At 37.9% G+C, this 23,203-nt stretch overlaps 1 protein-coding gene across 1 annotated transcript in view; it reads right to left on the reverse strand.

Moving 5' to 3' along the window:
* Window positions 1-352: 352 nt before the first annotated feature.
* The window catches only part of nup37 (nucleoporin 37), a 143,091-nt gene continuing 120,240 nt past the window's right edge, over window positions 353-23,203 (reverse strand). The window contains 6 exon segments of the mRNA XM_028816513.2: window positions 353-537; window positions 5,971-6,064; window positions 6,636-6,686; window positions 7,802-7,968; window positions 7,970-7,984; window positions 8,943-9,033. Of these exon segments, the coding sequence (XP_028672346.1) occupies window positions 424-537; window positions 5,971-6,064; window positions 6,636-6,686; window positions 7,802-7,968; window positions 7,970-7,984; window positions 8,943-9,033 (532 nt within the window). The 3' untranslated portion in view covers window positions 353-423.

A 23,203-nucleotide genomic window follows, 5' to 3' on the forward strand; every position in this document is an offset into this window, starting at 1 on the left:
TAGAATGGTTGAAATAGTTTACTGTCAAATAATGCAAAGAGTACGCGATACGTGTTTCGCCCTAATTCTGGGCTCATCAGGCGTACACACTCTACTGCACTCCCTCTCGGGAATCGAACCTCGGGCGTATACTGTCAAATAAACGAACCACACGCCGTGGCGCAACGTTAGGGGCTTCGCCTCTGGCGCTGACGTCCAAGGTATACACACACACACACACACACACACACACACACACACACGCACACAGGTCTTTTTGTTAATATAATGACAGTCATAAATAATAAAATTGCATCTGAATTTTTACTCTGCCTCTTTTTTCAATAAGGATGATAAAAGTGAAAACACCAGGAATAGTAGAAAACATTTTATTTGAATCAAATACATATCGTTACAAAAGTGGTAGCAAAATATAGGCCTTTTTTACATTTCTGTTATCCAAAAAAAAAGCTTGCGATCTCCACCAATTACACAAAGAGGAAGAGTCCTATGCCAGCTCAGTCCTGCTCCTACCGAAGCATACCCAATCATAACTGGCTATAAAAAAACAAAAGGATGAATAGCTGTGAACATTAGTTTTTTATGTTTAAAAGCATTCATATCTTCATATATTATATAAAATTATCATTACTGTAAAATGGTAAACAGGCGATACAGAAACTAAGATAACAAATATCACAACCTCATTTCTTGCTTGAAAGAATTCTCCAGTCTCCATTTACAATGACCATTGATAGCATAAAAAAGTGCAAATTTACATCGTTGTATTTCCCAAAGGAATATTCCACCCAAAACTGATATTTTTTTGTTACTTATCCGATGTTATTTGTAGTAATGGCCAAGGAAAAATCTAGTCTTGTTTTTATCAAGAACAGAGATAAAGTTCTTGACACAATAGACACCAAAATCTCAATTTACTCATGTCAAAAAAATCAACGTCAGCTATCCAGTGGTATATACGTTCACAATGTCCTGAATACATGTATTTAAGGTAAAATGTTGTTAAATAAAATAACTTCCTCTCAAATGGCTGAGAAGCAAACTCAGATGAGGATGATCTTTTGAAATGTAAACCCACCTCTCCCTCGCTTACTGGTCAGGAGTCTTACCAAGCAAGAGCTCATTCATTGGCTATCAATAATACTTCAAATTATATCATTGTAAGCATATGACTGGACATCTGATCTACGGATTGATTATGCAACTTGAAAATTTTTGAAATGTTTTGATATTTTTGCTGTTTGTTCAGTTTCAGTACCTGGAGAAGCCTACTGTGTCAGAATTTTTTTAGGGAAAAAAAAAAAATATATATATATATACACAAAAACACATTATACTATTAACAAGATAGCAGCTGAAAGGGCTCTATTTTCAGTGACATCCAGTTGGGTTGGGGCAGGTGTCCCAACATGGTGCACCATGATACAAATAGATTCAATTATAAAAAATTGCATGGCCAGTGACATGCAATCAAAGGGTTCATAACATAAAACAAATAGTTAAAACAAAAAAAAAATTACAACTGGAACAGCACCACTCAGAAACCAAAGAGAGAACGTGTAGCTGTAGCAGACAGCGTCATGATATGGTATTTGAACTTATGATACTTGAACTGTAAAGGTGCACACCGCAACACTTCAAAGTTATACTAAGCAGGATTTACAACTCAAGCATAGTATCGATTTCTTATGCAAATGCATGCTTTTCAACAGAGTCAAAACTGTGACTCAAGGTCTTCATATTCTGTATCTCTAGCATTCTGTAACTTTTCTAGGACTTTTCCCTAGTACTTCAAGTCTTATTGCATGTCAGCCAAACTATCTGCACACACTGTCACAGAGGCTTCTGTGAAACAATGCATAAGATTCATAAACATTAGCTGTCATATATGCAATATATTTACTGTCTTTTATGCACAGCTGTGAGATGTAGTACGAGTGACCAATCATAGATAACTATACATAATTGAAATGGTCTAAAACACAGCTATCCAAACGTAATGATTTTTTCATTGTATGTGGCATGACATAAGTGAGATCTTTGATAAAAACAGATCCACCCAGCTGTGATGCACTGCTGACCTTGGCATATATGTCTAAAAACCACATATTTTACTGAATGAAACAGAGCACGTAACATGGAAACTTACAGTATGATTTATTTGGAAGAAGACACCCCTGGTTATATAAAAATACCATTATTGCTTTTGATTGAGATGTGGGTTTATTGCAACAAACTGCTGGCAAGACACCCTGTGCATTAGTGGTTAAAGGTAGTCCCTGTAACTAAGAAATCAAGTCCCACCTGTCTAAATGACTATTGTCTTATAGCACTAACATGAATAGCAATAAAGGCTTCAAGAGGGTAGTTAAAAATCACATGTGCACATGTGGTAAAAGAACTGGATCCATTACAGTTTGCATATCACTTCCAGTAGATCCATAGAAGATGCCAACAACATGATCCTTTATACAGTACTGCCCCAACTGGACAACAAGAAAGGGATTTATGTGTGAATATTATTTATAGACTATAGCTCAGCATTTAACATAACAATCTCCTCCAGACTCACCATTAACATCAAAGAGCTGCATCTGAGCACTTCATTGTGCAGCTGGATTTTTTAATTTCTTGACAAGCAGATCCACAGGTGGTTTGAGTGGGTGCCCACACCTCATCATCCCTCATTCTCAACACAGGGTCTCCACAGGACTGCATTCTGAGTCCACTGCTGTACTCACTCTACACATATGACTTCACATCTGCACATGACTCTAACATCATTGTCAGGTTTGCTGATAATGCAGCTGTGGTAGGTCTGACTTCTAACAACAATGAGCAGGTTTACCTGGATGAAGTAGAGAGTCTGTCGCACTCTTGTCATGAAAACAGCCTATTCCTGAATGTCAGCAGAACAAAGGAGCTGATTGTGGAATTTGGGTGAAAATAGTTGAGGCACTACCACAACCTCAGTATTAACACTAGAATTATTGAAGCCTACGAAAAAACTCATAATCCCGGCCCAACTTAAATCTCTTCGCACCTCTCCGTCAGCATCTTTTGTGTTGTAAACAACAACCTGCTATATCATAAAAAACAAAAACAACATTGCTCAAGTGACAACAAGATACCAAGCAGAAATAATTCACCTGCGTTTGTGTGTTTGCTTTTTATCCCTTAACACTAGAATTACCAGTAGTAACGCAAACCTTTTGTGGAAATGTTTATTTGATCTTAGGAACTCGGGCTTTACACATTCTATAGTTTATGCTTACATTTTGTAACATTTATTACTAAAATATGAAAAAGTTTCTGTTTTAACAATGTGTTTACACAGATTACTATAGAAACGGTACACACATGGAATGCGTGTGTTCCAAATAACGATCTATTATTTCAACTCTAAAACTCCAGTTCACTCCCAGACAATCAATCAAGGCATGAGCTGGGAAAAGTGTGTTCACATTCTAAGTCGGAGGGGGGGTGGAATAGCCGGCAGCTTGTCTTTTATCAGCACATTTAGAGGACAAAAGACGCTGGCGGAGAGGTGTGAACGGATTTAAGAAGCGATTTAAGGTGGGCCGGATCTACGAGTTTTTTCGTAGACTCTGGTAATTCTAGTGTTAAGCGCTAACTTTTACAAGTACCATAAATTTACATAGGCTGATACAGACTCCAATCAAATGTATGTTTTTACTATATTAATAATAACAACAACAACAATAGCAGCTCACTACTGAAAGTGCTAAATGAGCGGTGGACCAGTGATTTCAACCAAGAAACCTCTTCACTGCAAAGCAGCAGCTCTTCCTCTGCAGCATCTGAGCGGATCTGTGAGATGGGCGCATTTTCACTATGAAATGCGCAAACACACATGCAGTCAAACTTCAACCTATACAATTCCCTACAACTCATTGCCAGATAAATAAACATCCACACAGACTTGAGCGGTGAGAATTTTGCTGTGTGGTGACTTCAGTTGGTTGAATGGAGGATGGGTGAGTGCATTCTGTGTGCTTCTGACACATTTGCAAAACAAAAGTGTTTATCAACGAGCAATTGGCACGGTGATAAGGAGATGGGAGGAAGATTAAGGTGGTCCAGGACAACTAAAAAACTTGTAGGCTTCAGGGATTCTAGTGTTAACACTAGAATTACCAAAGCCTATGATAAAACTCATAAACCCGACCCACCTTAAATCTGTTCACACCTCTCCGTCAGCGTCTTTTGTCTTGTAAATATGTCGATAAGCAAAAGCAGCAAGCAGACTGCTATCCCACCTCCCAACGCCACAGAAATGGCAAAAATCGCTCTCCCAGCTCAAGCCTTGTTTATTAGGGAGTGAGGTAGTACCTAGAGCTGTATAGGCTAAAAAAATATATAATTATTTGGAAGACATGCACTTCACATGTATTCCATGTCTACAAAGATCTTTGTAAGTGTAGGATGACTGGAAATGCAAGAAATGTTGAACACATACCTAAAACACAAACTTTTTTCATGTTTTAGTACTAACTAATTTTGACATGAAGTGTATAATGTGTGAAGACTTAAGTCCAAATTTCAAATAAGCACTTTCACAAAAGGTACAAATATAACAGAACAAGTGCGCTTTTATTCAAGACTATAACCAAAGAAAAAAAAAATCAGGTTAGTGTGGTTCATTGTTGCGACTTCTTTGGTAGTACAGCATAATAAAGTTGGTAAAGTGGTGTTTCAGACTAAATATGAGCTCTCCAAATATGTTCACTCCCTCATGCTACAAAAGCAAAGATGAAATAAGCCACTTTGTGTTACACTAATATCATTAAAATATTTATCTTACACTTTATTTCAGGTCATTTCCATAAATATAGGTGGCTCAACAGCAGGGTAGCAACACTGAGGGGACCAGCAGTGTCAGTGTAACATACTGTACATTCTAAGGCACAGAAACATTATCTTCAACACTGTTTTGCCCTGTGATGGTATTGAGACTGGTGAACAATCATTTTGCCTGACATTACAGTAATCCCTCCTCCATCGCGGGGGTTGCGTTCCAGAGCCACCCGCGAAATAAGAAAATCCGCGAAGTAGAAACCATATATTTATATGGTTATTTTTATATTGTCATGCTTGGGTCACAGATTTGCGCAGAAACACAGGAGGTTGTAGAGAGATAGGAACGTTATTCAAACATTGCAAACAAACATTTGTCTCTTTTTCAAAAGTTTAAACTGTGCTCCATGACAAGACAGAGATGACAGTTCAGTCTCACAATTAAAAGAATGCAAACATATCTTCCTCTTCAAAGGAGCAAATAAATCAATAGGGCTGTTTGCTTTTAAGTATGCGAAGCACCGCGGCACAAAGCTGTTGAAGGCGGCAGCTCACACCCCCTCCGTCAGGAGCAGAGAGAGACAGATAAAAAAAATCAATACGTGCCCTTTGAGCTTTTAAGTATGCGAAGCACCGTGCAGCATACTTAAAAGCTGCACACAGAAGGTAGCAACGTGAAGATAATCTTTCAGCATTTTTAGACGAGCGTCCGTATCGTCTAGGTGTGCGAACAGCCCCCCTGCTCACACCCCCTACGTCAGGATCACAGATAGTCAGCGCAAGAGAGAGAGAAAGAAAAGTAAGCTGGGTAGCTACTCAGCCATCTGCCAATAGCGTCCCTTGTATGAAATCAACTGGGCAACCAACTGAGGAAGCATGTACCAGAAATTAAAAGACCCATTGTCCTCAGAACCCGCGAAGCAGCGAAAAATCCGCGATATATAATTAAATATGCTTACATATAAAATCCGCGATGGAGTGAAGCCGCGAAGGGCGAAGCGCGATATAGCGAGGGATTACTGTAATTGTTTGCTTAGTGTGGAATAAGTCAGATTTTGGTATGGTTATATGGTTTACAATAATAGTGCACTCACTGTTTCCATTGCATTACAATACAATATTGAATTACTATAACAGTTAGGTTAGGCTTACCTGAGGATGGCCCAAATGATGCACCAAAAGCTGGCTCTTTAGTTTTCCTGGATATCCAGTGGTAGCAAACAAATTTTCATTGGCTTTAGACCACCTTAAAAGTAAAAGAATATACATGCTGCAAATGTTTGTATCAAATAAACCTTCTCCATAGCTGCTATAGGCTCTCACTGACTCATTCTTCTTTCTCAACTAAAATTTCAGATTTCTTCTTATAGGTCAATCTTTCACCCATTAGTAACATTAAATCTATTACATCTTAATTTTAAGTTCAACGCTCCCTTTTTGGGAGCTAGACGTTTATATTCTTCCTTCTTTAAATTATACAACTAGGGTTAAAATCATCTTAAATATGATACCAGGAAAAAAATTATTTACATACATACATACAAAAAAAAAATCACAAAGAAAGCTAGAAATACAAAGTCCCATGTTGATGATGTGCTTCACCTTTGCAAAAATGTATGATTAACCCAACATGTGTGGCTATCACCATATACCAATCTTCCCACAAAGTGAATGACATATAGTATCCTAGTGTGTAGTCTCACTTAACATGCAATAAAATGAGGTGGGATGCCTTCTAAGCATGACAGCACCCATAAAATATCTACTACAACTAATATGTTCCTATATAAATTAACTTTTTTAATAGATTAGATTACCTGAAAGATCTAGCACAATCCACATGAGCCGGTCTTTTTTCTTGTGGGTAACTGTAATAAAAATTTAAAAAAATATTCATACTCATTTGTTAGCCTGCATCCTGTGTGACTGTTAAAACACACAAACAGTATGAAAATAGGAAGCACTCCAGAACTACAAACATCTAAAACTGCAAAGAAGTGTTACAGTTCCTTCAGATTCACTTTAAAGAATTGCATTTAAATAACCAAACTTGACAGAAGAAACCAAGAATGCCATGAATAGGAAAAATCTTTCCAGTAACCTTGAAATATTATGCTAGTTTACCTCTAATTCTTTTGACATATGTGATTTTGGAAAATTAATAAAATGAATGTTTACTTTAGTTTGTTCTGGCATTCCGTGTTCAAGGACATTTCATAACTGCCATCTTTAATCGTGTCTTATAGACAGGGTGCAAACATTTTTAAAACTTTTGCTTTTCAGCTGCATTAAACCAATCCATTTTTTAAACAGCTATGGAATAACTGAAATAGCTATGAAATTAATACAATGTAAAAGCGTTTCAGCTACTGGTCATTTATTTTTGTGGGTAAAGCATCAAAATTCAGTCACAAGAAGCCACCTATCTAGACTGGACATCAAATTTAAAAACACATCCACCTTAATAAAAAGATAAATGTCTGTGTGCGTCTGTCCAGATGCTAGGTCTCTGTCATTCTGAATGACAGTGCATCACAGACATTTTTTGTAATAAAATACAAAAGCATTTGTCATTCCAATAGATGAGGTATCACAAAACACTGCTTTATGAATCCAAAACCAAATTGCACATAACAGAAACATAAATCACTGCATAGTGTACTGCAAATTTTACACTGTGATATATATTGATTGCTGAGATTTCAACCTATCTTAGATGGGTAGCACAGCTGCTACGGAATAAATAAATAAGTACAAACGAAAATAAGAAACAGCTCTATTACTTGTAACAAATTCATAAAACATTTATGTAAGTCTCACTACATGACTATTTCAAAAGCTCCTTAATAAGTAACCTGTATGTTTTTTTTTGTATTATGCCACTTTGCCTGACAGTTTAATATATTTGTTTTTAGATAACTATGTTTATATTTTTCTACTTATTATATATATATATATATATATATAATACAATTTAAGAAACCTTGATCTTGTGATGTCCCAGATTACCCAATCATTCCCAGCAACTGCTCCAACTTTAATTGTGTTGCCAAAACACCAGTCAGCTGACATTAGTGGAGTCTGCCCACAGTCCAAAGAAAGAATTGCTTGTTGAGTAAGTAGGTCATAAAATCGCACCAATCCATTTTTTCTCTGCCACCATCAGCTATGGACAATAGAGAAAAAAAAAACCTTAAGACAAAATCTGATGTACTGTATGTTAATTAGTTTTAACTATCCATTCCAATGATACTCTCATAAACATTAAACAGATGACAGATTAATTTAAACAGTAATTGAAATATACTTAGAATTATCCTACAGGCTGTTAGAAAGCAAACAAACAAACAAACAAACAAACAAACATATGAAGTCAATCACCTCCGCTGATGTGTTTCTCTTAAAAGCAAATTCCTTTACCATATTATAAACCCTGAAATTCCATTAGATGTACAATTTGTTATGACATCCATTGATTTGACATCTATTGACATACTTGATTTATATGATGTAGGTCACTAGGACAATGAAAGTCTCTGAAGGAAGAATACAGGTCCTTTCAGTAACTATAATATCCAACATCATCTAATAAATGTATGGACAATATATGGTATAACATGACAGCCTTAAAAAGAATAATCAGACTCATTTGTTTGTTTGAGTAATAGACTAATAGGTAGTGAAAGCAGTCTTGAATTACTTTGGCCATTGTGCAAGTAATGTACTGTACATCATACAGACACTGCCTTTTTCTTAAAATGGAGTCCTCTTGTAGCATAATAAAATAAAGGTTATGGCCACACATTATGGCCAGTTTGTTAATTTTTATTTTACTTTTTATTTTAGCATAAAATTTTAGTATAAAATGAAAAGGTTTGCACTAAATTCTTTAATTTGCTTCTCTAAGCTCTTCCTCCATCATACAAGTATGTTTGATTTGAGTGCTACTCATGATGAAATGCAAAAGTAAATAAAATAAAGAAATAAAATCTTGCAAAGTAGAAGTACTTAGCTGAATGGTTAATCTTATAGCTCTTCAGAATATAGACTAAAATGTAAATGTTTCTGGTTAAAAAAAAATCTAATCATATACTTTTGACAGAGGGGAAAAAACTTAATCTGACCTTGAATGCATCTTCTAGATGCCAACAGACACTCATCCCAGGAGAGTGCAGTAAAAATGAGGTTTCCTGCTTTCCATCTAAATCCCAGATTCTAAAAAGAATATGAAAACATTACATTTTATAAAAACAGTCTGGCTTTTTTCACAACACAGAAGAGGCAGAATAACCCTCAACATACTCTAGTAACACAGAGGTGGTTCTTAAATAATGAGATTTAAACTATCAATACTTTCTATGAAACTAGATATAACAAGTTACATTGCGGTCCTAAAATGGTTATGTATCATGCTGTGTTGTTTTCTGAAATATTGTCCACATCTTACATTTTGCCTTTCACATAATGCTTATGTCAAAAATCCAGTGTCTTTAGAAACATCATAGTCTCTTACACTTTTTTCCCTACATTTTGACTTTTTGTTCCTCTTTTGTTACAGAATGGTGTAATATTATATGCAATAACCTGGAAACCCTTTTTTCTATAGTTGTGAAAAGAAAAAGTAGGCAGTGATCAACAGATATTACAGTCATGCTCTGGACAGTGTTTCCTAAAAGGATTTTTAAGAACCTGAAGTTTTAAAAAACAAAAATCATGTTCTTATCTTTGAACAGTAGATGTCATGCTGATTCCCTCATTGTAATAATAATAATAATAATAATACATTTTATTTATATAGCGCCTTTCCCATGCTCAAGGCACTTGTATTCAAGAAGCAATTAGAAACCCATCTGTTCTGTGAATATCTGTCTAATTGACTGGAAAAAAAACTTTGCAATATTTTATATTGTTGGTTAATTTGTTGTTAAGTTTAATTGCTTTATCAAATGTAATCTATGATTGTAAATTTATTAGTTATTACATCTTTTCATTTGTGGCAATCAACTTTTTGTTACCTGTCCTACTACACTTGCTGAACAAACAGGCCCTAGCCTAATGTTAACTGATTATGTTTACCTCTTTTATAATTCTCTTTGGATAAAAGCCTCTGCCAAGCAATAATGTAATAGCATAAATATAAATGATACAAGTTAAAGAGCACAGTTCAAAAATTTTATGCACACAGATGAACACTAGAGTGCGCCACTGGATCAATAAATGTAAGATAACATCCAAAAAATTGTTGTTACTGAAAAACAACATTGCAAATTGGTATTAGCAGTAATGTACAATAATAAGTAAACATTACTCTATTTAGTGAAATTGCACTGCCTTATTAGGCAGATCAATTGTTTTTACTTAATTATCTTGAAACAAACAAAATATTGGAGGAAAATTTTAAATGCCGGAGGTTATGGTTTTGCACAAAATTCAAATAATAAAACACACCAAAACAATTCAAAATCAACAATGACCTCCTAATGGATGAATACTTTTAAAAGCATTTTTTTTAAGTATTTATGCATGGAAAAATATTCTGAGTTGGCTTTATATTCTTTGCTGAAACATCTTGTTTAGTTAAACTTGTACTTAAATCATAATTATTATATAATAATAGTGTAAAATTTAAATGAACAGGAGCTATATTCTTAAGTTGAAATAATGTAATTAATTAAGCACTAAACATTCAAAATACTGTAGTTTTGAAACCTTAAATGAACCCTCTATTCCAGTGCTAATAATATTATTTAAACACAAGGGCTGGAACTCTAGTTTCCCATTATCCTACATTATTCATATGAAAAAGCATCTTTTTCAAAAAGGATAAAAGGTTTCATTTGTGTAATGTGGACTAACTTTCATTATCTGTTAACTAATGATTACTGCAGACAAACCAGTAGTGATTTTAATACTTTTGAGTTTACAACTTACAATGCAGAAAAATTCATAATGTTGCTTAAGAATGTAACCAAAGACATAATACAATGTTTAACATAGATACATAAGTTGCATGTGTAAAACGTGAGACCATACTGACAATTTAATTGTGCATTTAAAGTTTGAGTATCTCAGACTAAAACCCACTCTTCCAACATGTACATACTGATTTTCAGTATTTTTAAAAAGGTGCCCTAACTAAATATTGTGAGTGATATATTCCTGTTAGTCCTATAAAACATGGACTGTCCATTGCTGATTTTGTTATTATACAAATGAAAAGAAATCAATGTTTAGACAGCCTGGCATGTAAATTTCAGCAGTAACATACATACATGTTAGAACTCAAATATTGTACCATCCATGCATTTACCTTTATTAGGTACTTCATGTGCAATTATTTCCTTTAATAGGCAGAACTTTTGACCCACCTAAGCTCTTACTCTCAGAGAATTATGCTTCTTGGTGATTTCAACATCCATATTGACATTACTACATCTAAACTGAGAAATGAATTCCTGTCCGTACTGGACTGTTTTGACTTGACACAACATGTTGATTTTCCAACCCATTCTGGCGGTCATATATTGGACCTGATCTGCACTTCTGGACTATCTGTTGCCAACATTTACAGCACTGATTTGGGACTCTCTGACCATAAAGCAGTATTTTTTCACTGTCTCATTACCTATCCCACCTCTTACCTGTAAACGACAAATTTCTTACAGAAACCTTAAAATATCTGTCCCTCTATCCTTTCTGGATCCATTTCTGATCTTTTACTGTCTGCACCTATTCCATCAACACTAGATAGTTTTGTTGACCACTATAACTCAGCCCTTCACTCAGCATTAGATAAAACAGCTCCTTTAAAAACATAAGGAGGTTTCCTTTAAGCGCTCAGCTCCTTGGTATAACTCAGAATTGCGATCTATGAAAGCAGCTGGCCGACGCCTTGAGAGAATGTCACGTAAGACTGGCCTCACCGTGCACATCCAGGCTTTCTCTGACCACCAAAGAGCTTACAGAGAAGCACTAACTTCTGCCAAGAACACCCATTATGGCAGAATAATAGAAAGTGGCCATGATAACCCAAGGGTTTTGTTCTCTGTAGTTAATAAACTACTCGAACCCGCATCTGGTCCAACTACCTCTTCTACTGAAGTCTGTGAGGAATTCCTCCACTTTTTCCGTAACAAAATTAAAGATCTAAATAATTCAACTAACATAAATATATCATCTGTTTATATCTCTCCCTGTTTTCCCCACTCCATCCAGCTCCTTCTCTAAGTTCTCACCAGTCACCTCTGCGTTTGTTAATAACCTGCTTTGTAAGATGAGGCCGACTACTTGTGTACTGGACCCCATCCCCACCACACTACTTAAATCCTGCCTTCATGCCATAATCCCGACTGTTACAACAATAATAAACTCATCCCTTGACACTGGCTCCGTGCCACTCACTTTTAAAATTGCTTCTGTAACCCCAATGTTAAAAAAGTCTGGCCTTGATGCTGACAATCTTAACAATTTCCGGCCTATTTCCCACTTACCTTTCCTGTCAAAAGTTCTTGAGCGTGTTGTAGCTTCCCAACTCACCAATTACCTAACCTCTAATATTTTGATGGAACCCTTTCAGTCTGGATTCAGGGCGCGGCACAGCTGTGAAACTGCTCTGCTACGGGTAACCAATGATTTGCTTATGGCAGCAGACTCTGGACAAACTAGCATATTAATTCTGTTAGACCTCAGTGCAGCATTTGACACAGTCAGACATGACATCCTACTGTCCAGAATGGAGAACATGCTGGGTATCTCTGGCACTGCCCTCCAGTGGTTCAAGTCCTATCTGAGTGATAGGCAAGAGTTTGTTAGTCTTGGCAAACAGCAGATCCAACTCCGTGCCAGTCACACAAGGAGTCCCTCAGGGCTCTGTCCTTGGTCCTCTGCTTTTCTGTATTTATATGCTTCCCCTTGGCCATATTATCCGTAGTTATGGATTGGGTTATCATTTTTATGCAGATGATACCCAGCTCTACTTCAATGTTAAAAGTGGAACTTCATCAGAGCTTTCTCAGCTCACAACCTGCCTTAGTGAAATTAAACCTGGATGGAGCAGAACTCTTTAAAATTAAATTGCAATAAAACTGAACTCCTGCAAATTGGGACTAAAATGCAACTTAATAAAATGAGCTCCTTCCCAGTCCATCTTGGCAGTGATCTCATCAGACCTGCCTCTACTGTAAAAAATCTTGGTGTCATTTTTGATTCCTCCCTCACTTATTCCACCCACATAAATCACATTAAGAAACTTTCTTACTTTCACCTCCGTAACATATCCCGTGTTCGCTCCTTCCTCTCCTTCTCTAATGCTGAGAAACTTGTCCATGCTTTTATCACATCCCGCATCGATTATTGTAATTCCCTACTGGCAGGTACCCCTTCTAATCTTATATCACAGCTCCAGCTTATTCAAACTCAGCTGCAAGAGTCCTTACTCGAACCAGCAGCAGCGAGCACATCACACCCATCCTGCTCCGTCTTCACTGGCTCCCTGTGTCCTACAGAATCGAATATAAAATCCTACTAATAACCTACAAAGCTTTAAATAACCTTGCACCAAACTACATCAATGACCTCCTCCATCACTATGTGCCTGCCCGCCCACTAAGGTCCTCTGATTCTGGTAATCTTGTTGTGCCCCTCACTAATCTACACTCCATGGGGTGACAGGGCCTTCAGCTGTATAGCGCCCAGACTCTGGAATGACCTACCAAAATTAATCAGGTCAGCTGACTCCATGAATTCCTTTAAAAAACAACTCAAAACTCATCTGTTCAGGAAGGCTTTTAGCTCTATTTGACTTTATTACCTTTCTCTCAGTTTACATCTCTGTCAAGATGCCAATGTAACCTGTATGTGTGTGCTAGACCATCAATTATGTTGTCTGTTTTTTTCAGAATTTACTGTCTTAATCTTCTTTATTTATTTATCTGGTTTGTACAATGCTATATACTGTATATTCTGCCGTTCTTTATTATATTCTGTAAGTGCCTTGAGCATGGGAAAGGCGCTATATAAATAAAATGTATTATTATTATTAAAAAGTCCAGCCCTCTCCTCATTTCCTCTATTGCCAGTTTTGAACAGTGAATGTTTTAGGTCTTCAACCAAAACTGAATGTTAGATGAAAAGCACCAGAGTGAACAAACAACACACATTCTTTTAACTTGCTGTATTTAATTTATCTGGGGAATCTGTAGTACTAGGGTGTTGTGCCATGTTAGCCATTATGAATGTAGAGAAAATCCAAGCAAAATGACACCTTTTATTGGCTAACTAAAAAGATTACAATATGCAAGCTTTCGAGGCAACTCAGGCCCCTTCTTCAGGCAAGATGTAATACAGAAACTGGAGTTCCCTCTGTTTATATACACTCTAGGACAAGAAACAACATTGGTAAATCTTTAAATGAGAAATCTTAAATGTAAAAAATTAATAGATTCATTCAGGCTAGGGTTAATTTAACCAGAGAGAGAAGAACAATGTATGGTCAAGATCTTTGGATAAGATAACTGTCTAACAAAGTCTTTTGAAGTTTGTAATGAGTTTTTCAAAACAGAGAGATGTAAACAATCCTCATATCTGGCTATAAAACTCTTGTCTTTATTCAAGCCTTGTTGTAATGAATTACATTTTAACTTGAGTTTAACTTCCCATTCTTTTCTCTCTTGCTGTGTTTTGAAGTTGCCCATAAGCACTGTGACTTTAAAGTCCCTCTCACAGTGTCCATGGCTGTTGAAGCGGGCCGCTACAGGAACATCCGTGTTGCCACGTTTAATGTGGAACCTGTGTAAATTCATTCTCTGGCGGAGTGTTTGTCCAGTTTCTCCCACATAGAGTGCAGTGTCAGGACATTTCATGCAGAGAATTAGGTAGACCACATTAGACGATCTGCAGGAAAACGATCCCTTTATGTGATGTTCAAGTCGGCAGTGTGGTATAACTATACGGTCTGTATTATAAATGTAAGCACACGTTTTACATCTTTTCTGTAGGCAGGGGATGAATGAATATCCTAAAGATATCAGGGAAAAAGAGCCTTGAAGAAACCAATAATGCCACTTTAAGGCACTGGGACCCCAATGAACCAAACTGACAACCAGAATCTCCAAGTGGAAAACATTAAAATTAATACAATCCATTAAATTATTTGTGTGTTGCTGTAACACTAGCAACAACAAAAGTATGTTTTTATTTATTTATTATTGCAATGTTCACTGTTACACACCAGTACTACTTTACTGTTTCCGATATGGATGTGAACAACACTGGAGCACAACAAGGAATTGTCTTGTCTCCTTTTCTCTTCACTCTATCTACCTCAGACTAGGGCTGGGTATCAGCACTAATGACCTGATTCGATTCCAATTCACAGTGCCCCAATTTAAGATTGATTTTATCTTAACTGAATTAGCATGCACTGATATATCTGAAGTGGTGGCTTTTTTTAGAAATTACTTAACCATGCAAGGTGCAGGTCTGAATCCCATAAATACCAGAAGTGACTCCACTCTGTTGGGCCCTTGAGCAAGGCCCTTAAACTGCAATTGCTCCGTCCTGGGTATGATTGATGTTAACCTGCAAGCAGGTCCTCCAACTTACAAGGGAAAATTTGGGGGTTGGTGGCAGGATTGGCACTCCAGCCACTGTGAAAAACCTCACACTGTTCCATTCCATTAGAACTAGTGTGGTGTTGAGGTGTCTACTGTTATACAGCTGCACTTGGTCCTACTTTGGGATCCTGAGGTGTTTCATTATGTGGTGGGTTTGGCAACATGCTGCATAAGTGCTCCTAACATCCCTCTCTGTCTCTAACCATGTATACAGAGCACTAATATAACGTGACAAATTTCAGCAGCACTTTATTTGAATGGTGTCTACATAGTGAATTCATATGTGTAAGCATGGAATGATATTTAAGAAGAAATACTTGATTAGTAATGAACAGTTAACATAAGTATTTAGAATATGTGGAATAAAATATATTTAAAAAAAAAATTACAGTATTGCACTCATTCAAAATTCACCATAATTTAACTAACATATTGTGAGTGCTGTTACAAGCGGACGTGGCCGCTCTTCGGAAACTTCCTCTCAAACAGTATTTCAATGGGAAACAAACACACCTCCTATTTGCGGGATCAGCTGCTGGCTTGCTGCGTGACGTCCTCTTCACGTAGGGCTTCAAACATTTAAAAGACTGTGCTATGGCTGTCCTGTGGTCTCACTTTCCTGTCCTCTATTCCCCGAGACTCCCTGTGCCCTGGTTGCTGCTTCCAAGCTGCTGTACCCCACTTCTGGTAGCACTTGTCAAGTTTTGGTCACAAAGAGAGTACAGTGGGATTTCCAAGGAGTAGAAACTTTATTGCTGTTCTGGCAGATACAAACACAAGTCACACAAGGAAGACTTTGTGTTCTTTTGACCAGGAGAAGGGGCCAAGGCGTCATGTTTGACAGCTGTTCCTTGTGTTTGTATCTTCTAGAACAGCAATATAAAGTTTCTACTCCTTAGAAATCCTACTGTACTCTAAGTATGAAATGTGAATTTCCCCTTGGGATTAATAAAGTATCTATCTATCTATGCAACTTTGTGACCCAAGCTTGACAATAAGTATCACAACACATTATCAGGGCTTCTTGGTTTAATACAATGCAATGGCATCTACCGTAGATACTCGCGTATTAGTCGATCTTGCAGATAAGTCGAGTGTATTGTTTAAGCCGAAAATTACGAAATTTGTTATGACCCGCGTATAAGTCGAGGGTAAAACTTGACAGCTATCAGAGATAGAAGGCGACAATCAGCTGTTAATGGCGACAAAACTCACTGTCACGTCACTAGCATTTCTCCAAGCACAGAGGGAATGCCTGACTCGTTGACTCAGCAACTAATCCTTGCGTGTGCATGAGTTGCGAAATGTAAACAAAGGCAAGATGGTGTCGATATGTCACAAGGGAGCGAAGCGAGTGCAGAAAAGAAAACACTTGGCAGACGATGTTTTGCACATTATCGCTGAGTGGGACTGTGATTTTTCAGAATCGGATTTTATTGACCGTGATCAGGAATCGAGCAAGAGAGTGAGAAGCCGGCATCAGCTGATCGGAAACCAGCCGATGCCGCGCCAGCTGAACGCATTCGCGCAGTCGATGCAGCTATGGCAAGGTTCGCGTGGGGAGGAATACCCAGACATAGATCCGTGGGAGCCGAACTGGCTACCAGACTTCACAAGACAGCATGGCTTGCTGTTGGACACGACAGATCACCCACTGCTGGACTACTTCAGGCTGCTCTCTCCTGATGCTGCTTTTCAGCTACTGTCAGACGAGACAAACAGGTAGGCAGAGAAATTTTTTGAATCACGGGCTGCGCTTGCATCGCATTGATAGCGTGCGTCGACTTGGTTCTTTTGATTCCAAATCTGGTTGCACGTGGCAGCTAATGGTATGTTTGTTATCCAAAACCTGCAAAAGCTAATGCTCAAATTCAAGTATTTCACAGTTTTAAAGAATTATTTAATGAAATTAGAAAAAAACTAGCTAATTAGCAATAGTATTGCTGGCTTATAATTATTTCAAAGACCATGGGACACGGCAGATGACCGGTGACTTAACACCGTGAAGCGTTGAGTGTACAATGTCATTACCCAAATTCTATGGACAATTGTGTTGCCCCGCGGATAAGTCGATTCTGTTTTTTTGAATGAATTTTAAGGCATAAATTTTTCGACTTATAAGCGAGTATCTAGGGTACTTTATAAAATATCTATTTCATCTTGAGAATATTATTATAAAACAATCAAATATTGCTTCTTAAATGTTATTCAATAAGCTATTAATGTGTTATGAATCTCCAAGTAGACACCCTTCAACTAAACTGTTACCAAAATTTATTCCCTTATTAGACAGTTAAAATAATCTTGAATTACTCAAAATATAGATACAGCGGGTTACACATATCTTCAGTTGCTCACTTGTAGCAGTCATGTTAATTGGTCTTGAAAATGTGTCCTCACGGTCCTCAGACAAAAAGCAAGCATTTTAAAACGACGATCTAGAGCTGATGCTTATTGACAGTGGCACTGAATGAATGGGGCATAAAAGAAAAACACTGATAATGCCACTATTATGGAGGTACTTCAAGTCAGCTACTTTGCACACACGCTCACTTTTGTATCATAGACTGCTCTAAAAGTTTCAACAACTGCCCACTTGCTTTGCTGGGTGAGGTGTGTTGCAAAATTTGAAGCAACGTTTATTGGACTTGGCAAAACACAAACTTGCGACTGATGCAGTCACGAAATCGAACAATGTATTGTAAATGCTAGAAAGGTTTTTGGAATTACAATGAGTCATCTCAGCAGCTCTGTATGTAGGAAGTGAGGTTGCTCTCTGGGGTGACTACCTTGCAGTTTGCCCAGTCGTTTTTCAACGTGCAATTGTCAAATAGAAATCTGCTGCCCTGGATGTTCAGCTGTCCACACATCTGATTTAAGTGTCAAAGACACTGATTTCAAGTAAAGAGGACACACCATTTAATGCAAGATAGTAAAGTGCCTTTTCTGTTGAAAGCCTTAACGGGCACATTAGCGACATCTACTGGATTGGACACCCAAAAACGAAGATAAGCAAAAAATCTACATATAGTAACTGAGCAAGATAGAGATTCACAAGATTGATCTTGAGACTTTAAGAATCGATATTGAATCATTTAAACGAAAAATAATGATTAATCAGAAAAATCTATATTTTTACCCAGGCCTACCTCAGACTATAAATATAACACCAGGTCTTGTCACTTGCAGAATTCTCTGATGATTCTGCACTTATGTGGTGTATTGAAAAAAGGGGATGTAACAGAGGGCAGCATGGTGGCGCAGTGGGTAGCGCTGCTGCCTCGCAGTTAGGAGACCTGGGTTCGCTTCCCAGGTCCTCCCTGCGTGGAGTTTGCATGTTCTCCCCCGTGTCTGCGTGGGTTTCCCTCCGGGCGCTCCGGTTTCCTCCCACAGTCCAAAGACATGCCAGGTTAGGTGGATTGGCGATTCTAAATTGGCCATAGTGTGTGCTGGGTGTGTTTGTGTGTGTCCTGCGGTGGGTTGGCACCCTGCCCGGGATTGGTTCCTGCGCTTGTGCCCTGTGTTGGCTGGGATTGGCTCCAGCAGACCCCCGTGACCCTGTGTTCAGATTCAGCGGGTGGAAAATGGATGGATGTGACAGAGTCAAATGGAGTACTTTCCTTCTTGTAAGAAACAGAACTGTTCGAATTTTAACATCAGCAAATCCAAGGAACTGGTTAATGACTTTTGCTCCACCAAAGAGCCTCTATGTCTGGTAATTATTAAGGGAGTTGATATAGAAGTGGTCCACTCCTACAAGTACTTGGGGGGTCTACATTAATGATAGGTTGGACTGGTCTTGGGACACAGAGGAACTTAGTAAGAAAGAAAAGGAGAACGCTTTCCTTTAATGTGGGTAGCGACATCCTTCACATCTTCTATAACTCTGTGATGGCCAGTGCAGTTTTCTATACTGTGGTGAGCTGGGCTGCTAACATTATTTCAAGAGAGGTGGACAGAATCAACGAGCTAATTATTAGGGCACGCTCACTCATAAGACACACTCTGGACCCCTGGAGGTAATAGTGAAGGAGAAAATTAAAATAAAACAGAGTGCCATTATGAACAATGCTGCACACCCTCTCTCTGACACCCTAATACTGAGTACTTTCAGTCAACAGATTATTCGGCAGAGGTGTGTCAAGAAATGCTACTGGGGCTCCTTTATACCAACAACAGTACACATGCATAATGCTTCACTACAACTATGACAGCCAAGTCAGAAGTTCTTCCTCTTTTTAATTTTCTTGCTTTTTTGTCCTTCTTGTATGTGTTAAGATCATAGTGTGTGTTTATTTACCTATTTATGTATTTATTTATTTAAAGAGCTCCTGTAAAAAGTCAAATTTCCTCCTGAGGATAAACAGAGTTCTATCTATTGTGACGGACTGCAGGGACTGGCATCCTGGCCAGGACCAAACATAGATTCTTACCTGGCTGGGAGGCCATTAGAATGGAAGGAGAGGGGAAAAAAAATATTTTTGCTGTTTTTTCCCTCAACACACTGGGTGGTAGCCCACAGAGAAACTCACAGGATATGCTGGGGATATAGTGCAACTGGGAAGCTGTGGGGATCCCTACTTTGTGGGGCTTCAACGTTACATAGAAGTTCTTCCTAGCGACACTTTCACAACACTGGAAGTACAGTACTCTGAATTTGGTATAAAAGAAGCTGCCCCACTCCAATCCAGCTAACCAGAGTCAGGAGAAAACAGATGAAGCTTACATGGAGGAGCAGAAGAGAGGAAAAAAAAGTTGAGTTTAAAGAGAGTTTTGTGCTTACTTGTGGCTTTTTGGAACCTGTGTGCAAGGAATTCACAAAAATAAACTTCTTGATTCCATTGAGACTTATGTCTGTGCAATTATGCTGGAAGTTGTGGGTGCTGCAGCACCTCCCAGCTGTCACACTCACTCTTTCTCGATTAGTGGTTATCTTGTCATGCACAAAAGAATTTCATTATGCTTTGCACTATGTGTACAACAATAAAGATCTTAAAGTCATTCAAAGAACGTAGGCTTATCTTGTTTCAAAAGGAACAGTGTAGATGGCTCCTCATTCAAAAAGAAAACACTGGGCAAAAATGGATTTCACTGGAGAGCAGCAAAAACCACTGCTCACCAAAAAAATGCACATTTCTTATTTGCCACAAAGCATCTGGATGATGAACCCCAGGTATTTTGGGAGTATACTCTGTACAGAGAGGAGAAAAAAAGCAGAACTTCATGGACACATAGGTTTCATTATATTGATGTACAGCAAACACAGCATGTCATGGAGTGACCATCATGCCAACAATGAAACAAAGATGTGGTAATATGGATGGAGAACATGCTGGCTATCTCTGGCACTGCCCTCCAGTGGTTCAAGTCCTATCTGACTGATAGGCAGGAGTTTGTTAGTCTTGGAAACAGCAGATCCAGCTCAGCGCCAGTCACACAAGGAGTTCCTCAGGGCTGTCCTCGGCCCTCTTCTCTTCTGTATTTATATGCTTTCCCTTGGCCATATTATTCGTAGCTTTGGACTGGGTTATCATTTTTATGCAGATGATACTCAACTTTAATTCAATGTTAAAAGTGGAACTTCATCAGAGCTCTCTCAGTTCACAACCCGCCTCAGTGAAATTAATACCTGGACAGAGCAGACTTCTTTAAAATTAAATTGCAACAAAACTGACCTCCTGCAAATTGGGACTGAAGTTCAACTTACTAAAATGAGCTCCTTCCCAGTCCATCTTGGCAGTAATCTCATCAGACCTGCCTCTACTGCAAAGAATCTTGGTGTCATTTTTGATTCCTCTCTTTCTTATTCCGCCCACATAAACCACATTAAGAAACTTTCTTACTTTCACCTCCGTAACATATCCTGTGTTCGCTCCTTCCTCTCCTTTTCTAATGCTGAGAAACTTGTCCATGCTTTTATCACATCCTGCATCGATTATTGTAATTCCCTACTGGCAGGTGCCCATTCTAATCTTATATCACAGCTCCAGCTTATTCAAAACAGCTGCAAGAGTCCTTACACGGACCAGCAGCAGCGAGCACATCACACCCATCCTGCTCCGCCTTCACTGGCTCCCTGTGTCTTACAGAATCAAATATAAAATCCTACTAATAACCTACAAAGCCTTAAACGACCTTGCACCAAACTACATTAGTGACCTTCTCCATCACTATGTGCCTGTCCGCCCACTAAGGTCCTCTGATTCTGGCAATCTTGTTGTGCCCCACACTAATCTACACTCCATGGGTGACAGGGCCTTCAGCTGTATAACGCCCAGACTCTAGAATGACCTACCAAAATTAATCAGGTCAGCTGACTCCATGAATTCTTTTAAAAAACAACTCAAAACTCATCTGTTCAGGAAGGCTTTTATCTCTACATGACTTTATTACCCCTCTTTCAGTTTAACTTTATGTCAAGATGCTCATGTAACCTGTGTGTGTGTGTGTGAGACCATCAATTATGTTGTCTGTTAGGCTTTTTCTCTGAATTTACTGTCTTAATCTTCTTTATTTATTTATCTGGCTTGTACAATGCTATATACTGTATACCCCCCTGCTGTTCTTTCTTAAACTCTGTGAAGTGCCTTGAGCATGGGAAAGTCACTATATAAATAAAATGTATTATTATTAATATAACATTGTAGGCATTCTTTGCCACATCTGGCACTGGAAGACTTGCTATAATAAAACAGGTGTTGCTCTCTTTATTACAGAATTCTTCAAGTTTAATGAACAGTCTTCCATACCTGAGCTAAAACTGAAGTATAGTTTTGTAATGCTGTCAGACAATGATTCAAAATGTTAAAACAAGCCCAAATCAAATGCCCAAAAAGAAAATTAAAAATTGGACTGCCCCAAAGTCCACACCTAAACTCAATTGAGATTCAGTGACAAGGCCTGAAAACAACAGCTCATTCTGAAAATGCTTCTGAACTAAATCAGCTCTGCAAGGAAGGTGGGCTAACATTCTTCCACAGTGTAAGATGATTATAGGAAGTGGTTACAGTCATTACAGCTACAGTAATGATGGCATAACCCATTATAAAGTTTAAAGGGGCAGTTACTTTTTCACAAAGTGACAGTGGTGAAGTGGGTAACACTTTCATTTGATACACTTGAGATAAGTAAAGAAAAATCTGGTATATGTTTACTTAGGTATCTTAAATATTTTTTAGATTTTAGTTAACATTTTAGGTGTCAAAAATTTACAATAATGTGGGAAATCAGAAAGGAAGCAAGGACTTTTTTTTTACTAAACTGTATATATAAAAAGCCACAATCTGTTCTTTATAATACTGAAAATTACTTAGTGCTCCCTAAAAAAAAAGTCTGGCAGAATGAGTACAAAAAATGCCCCTCTATTATTTTTCACTACTTATCCAATACTGGGCACAACTATGTTTACAGATTTATTGTCTGGCCACAGTAACATGGTATCAGATTTAATTGAACAAATGAACTGGAAATTGTAGGTAGAGTAAATGATTGCTTTGGCTAATGTACTATATCCTGAAGCCCTCACTAAAGAGACATACTTGAACCCTAATTAGAATCAGAATCGCATTTTTTCGTCAGAACTTAATGTACAGGAATTTAGTTTGCTAGTTTTGTAGCTGCCTATAGCAGAAAACATCACATACCAATAACATAAGTTAAATAACGTACATTATAAACAGTTGCAGAAAAATGCAACTATAAAAGAGATGTTCAAATGAAAGTGTGTGCGTGTATAGACTGCATGCACACACATACACACTAATACCTTCATA

This window comes from Erpetoichthys calabaricus, chromosome 1 (genome assembly GCF_900747795.2).
Source record: "Erpetoichthys calabaricus chromosome 1, fErpCal1.3, whole genome shotgun sequence".
NCBI lineage: Eukaryota > Metazoa > Chordata > Cladistia > Polypteriformes > Polypteridae > Erpetoichthys > Erpetoichthys calabaricus.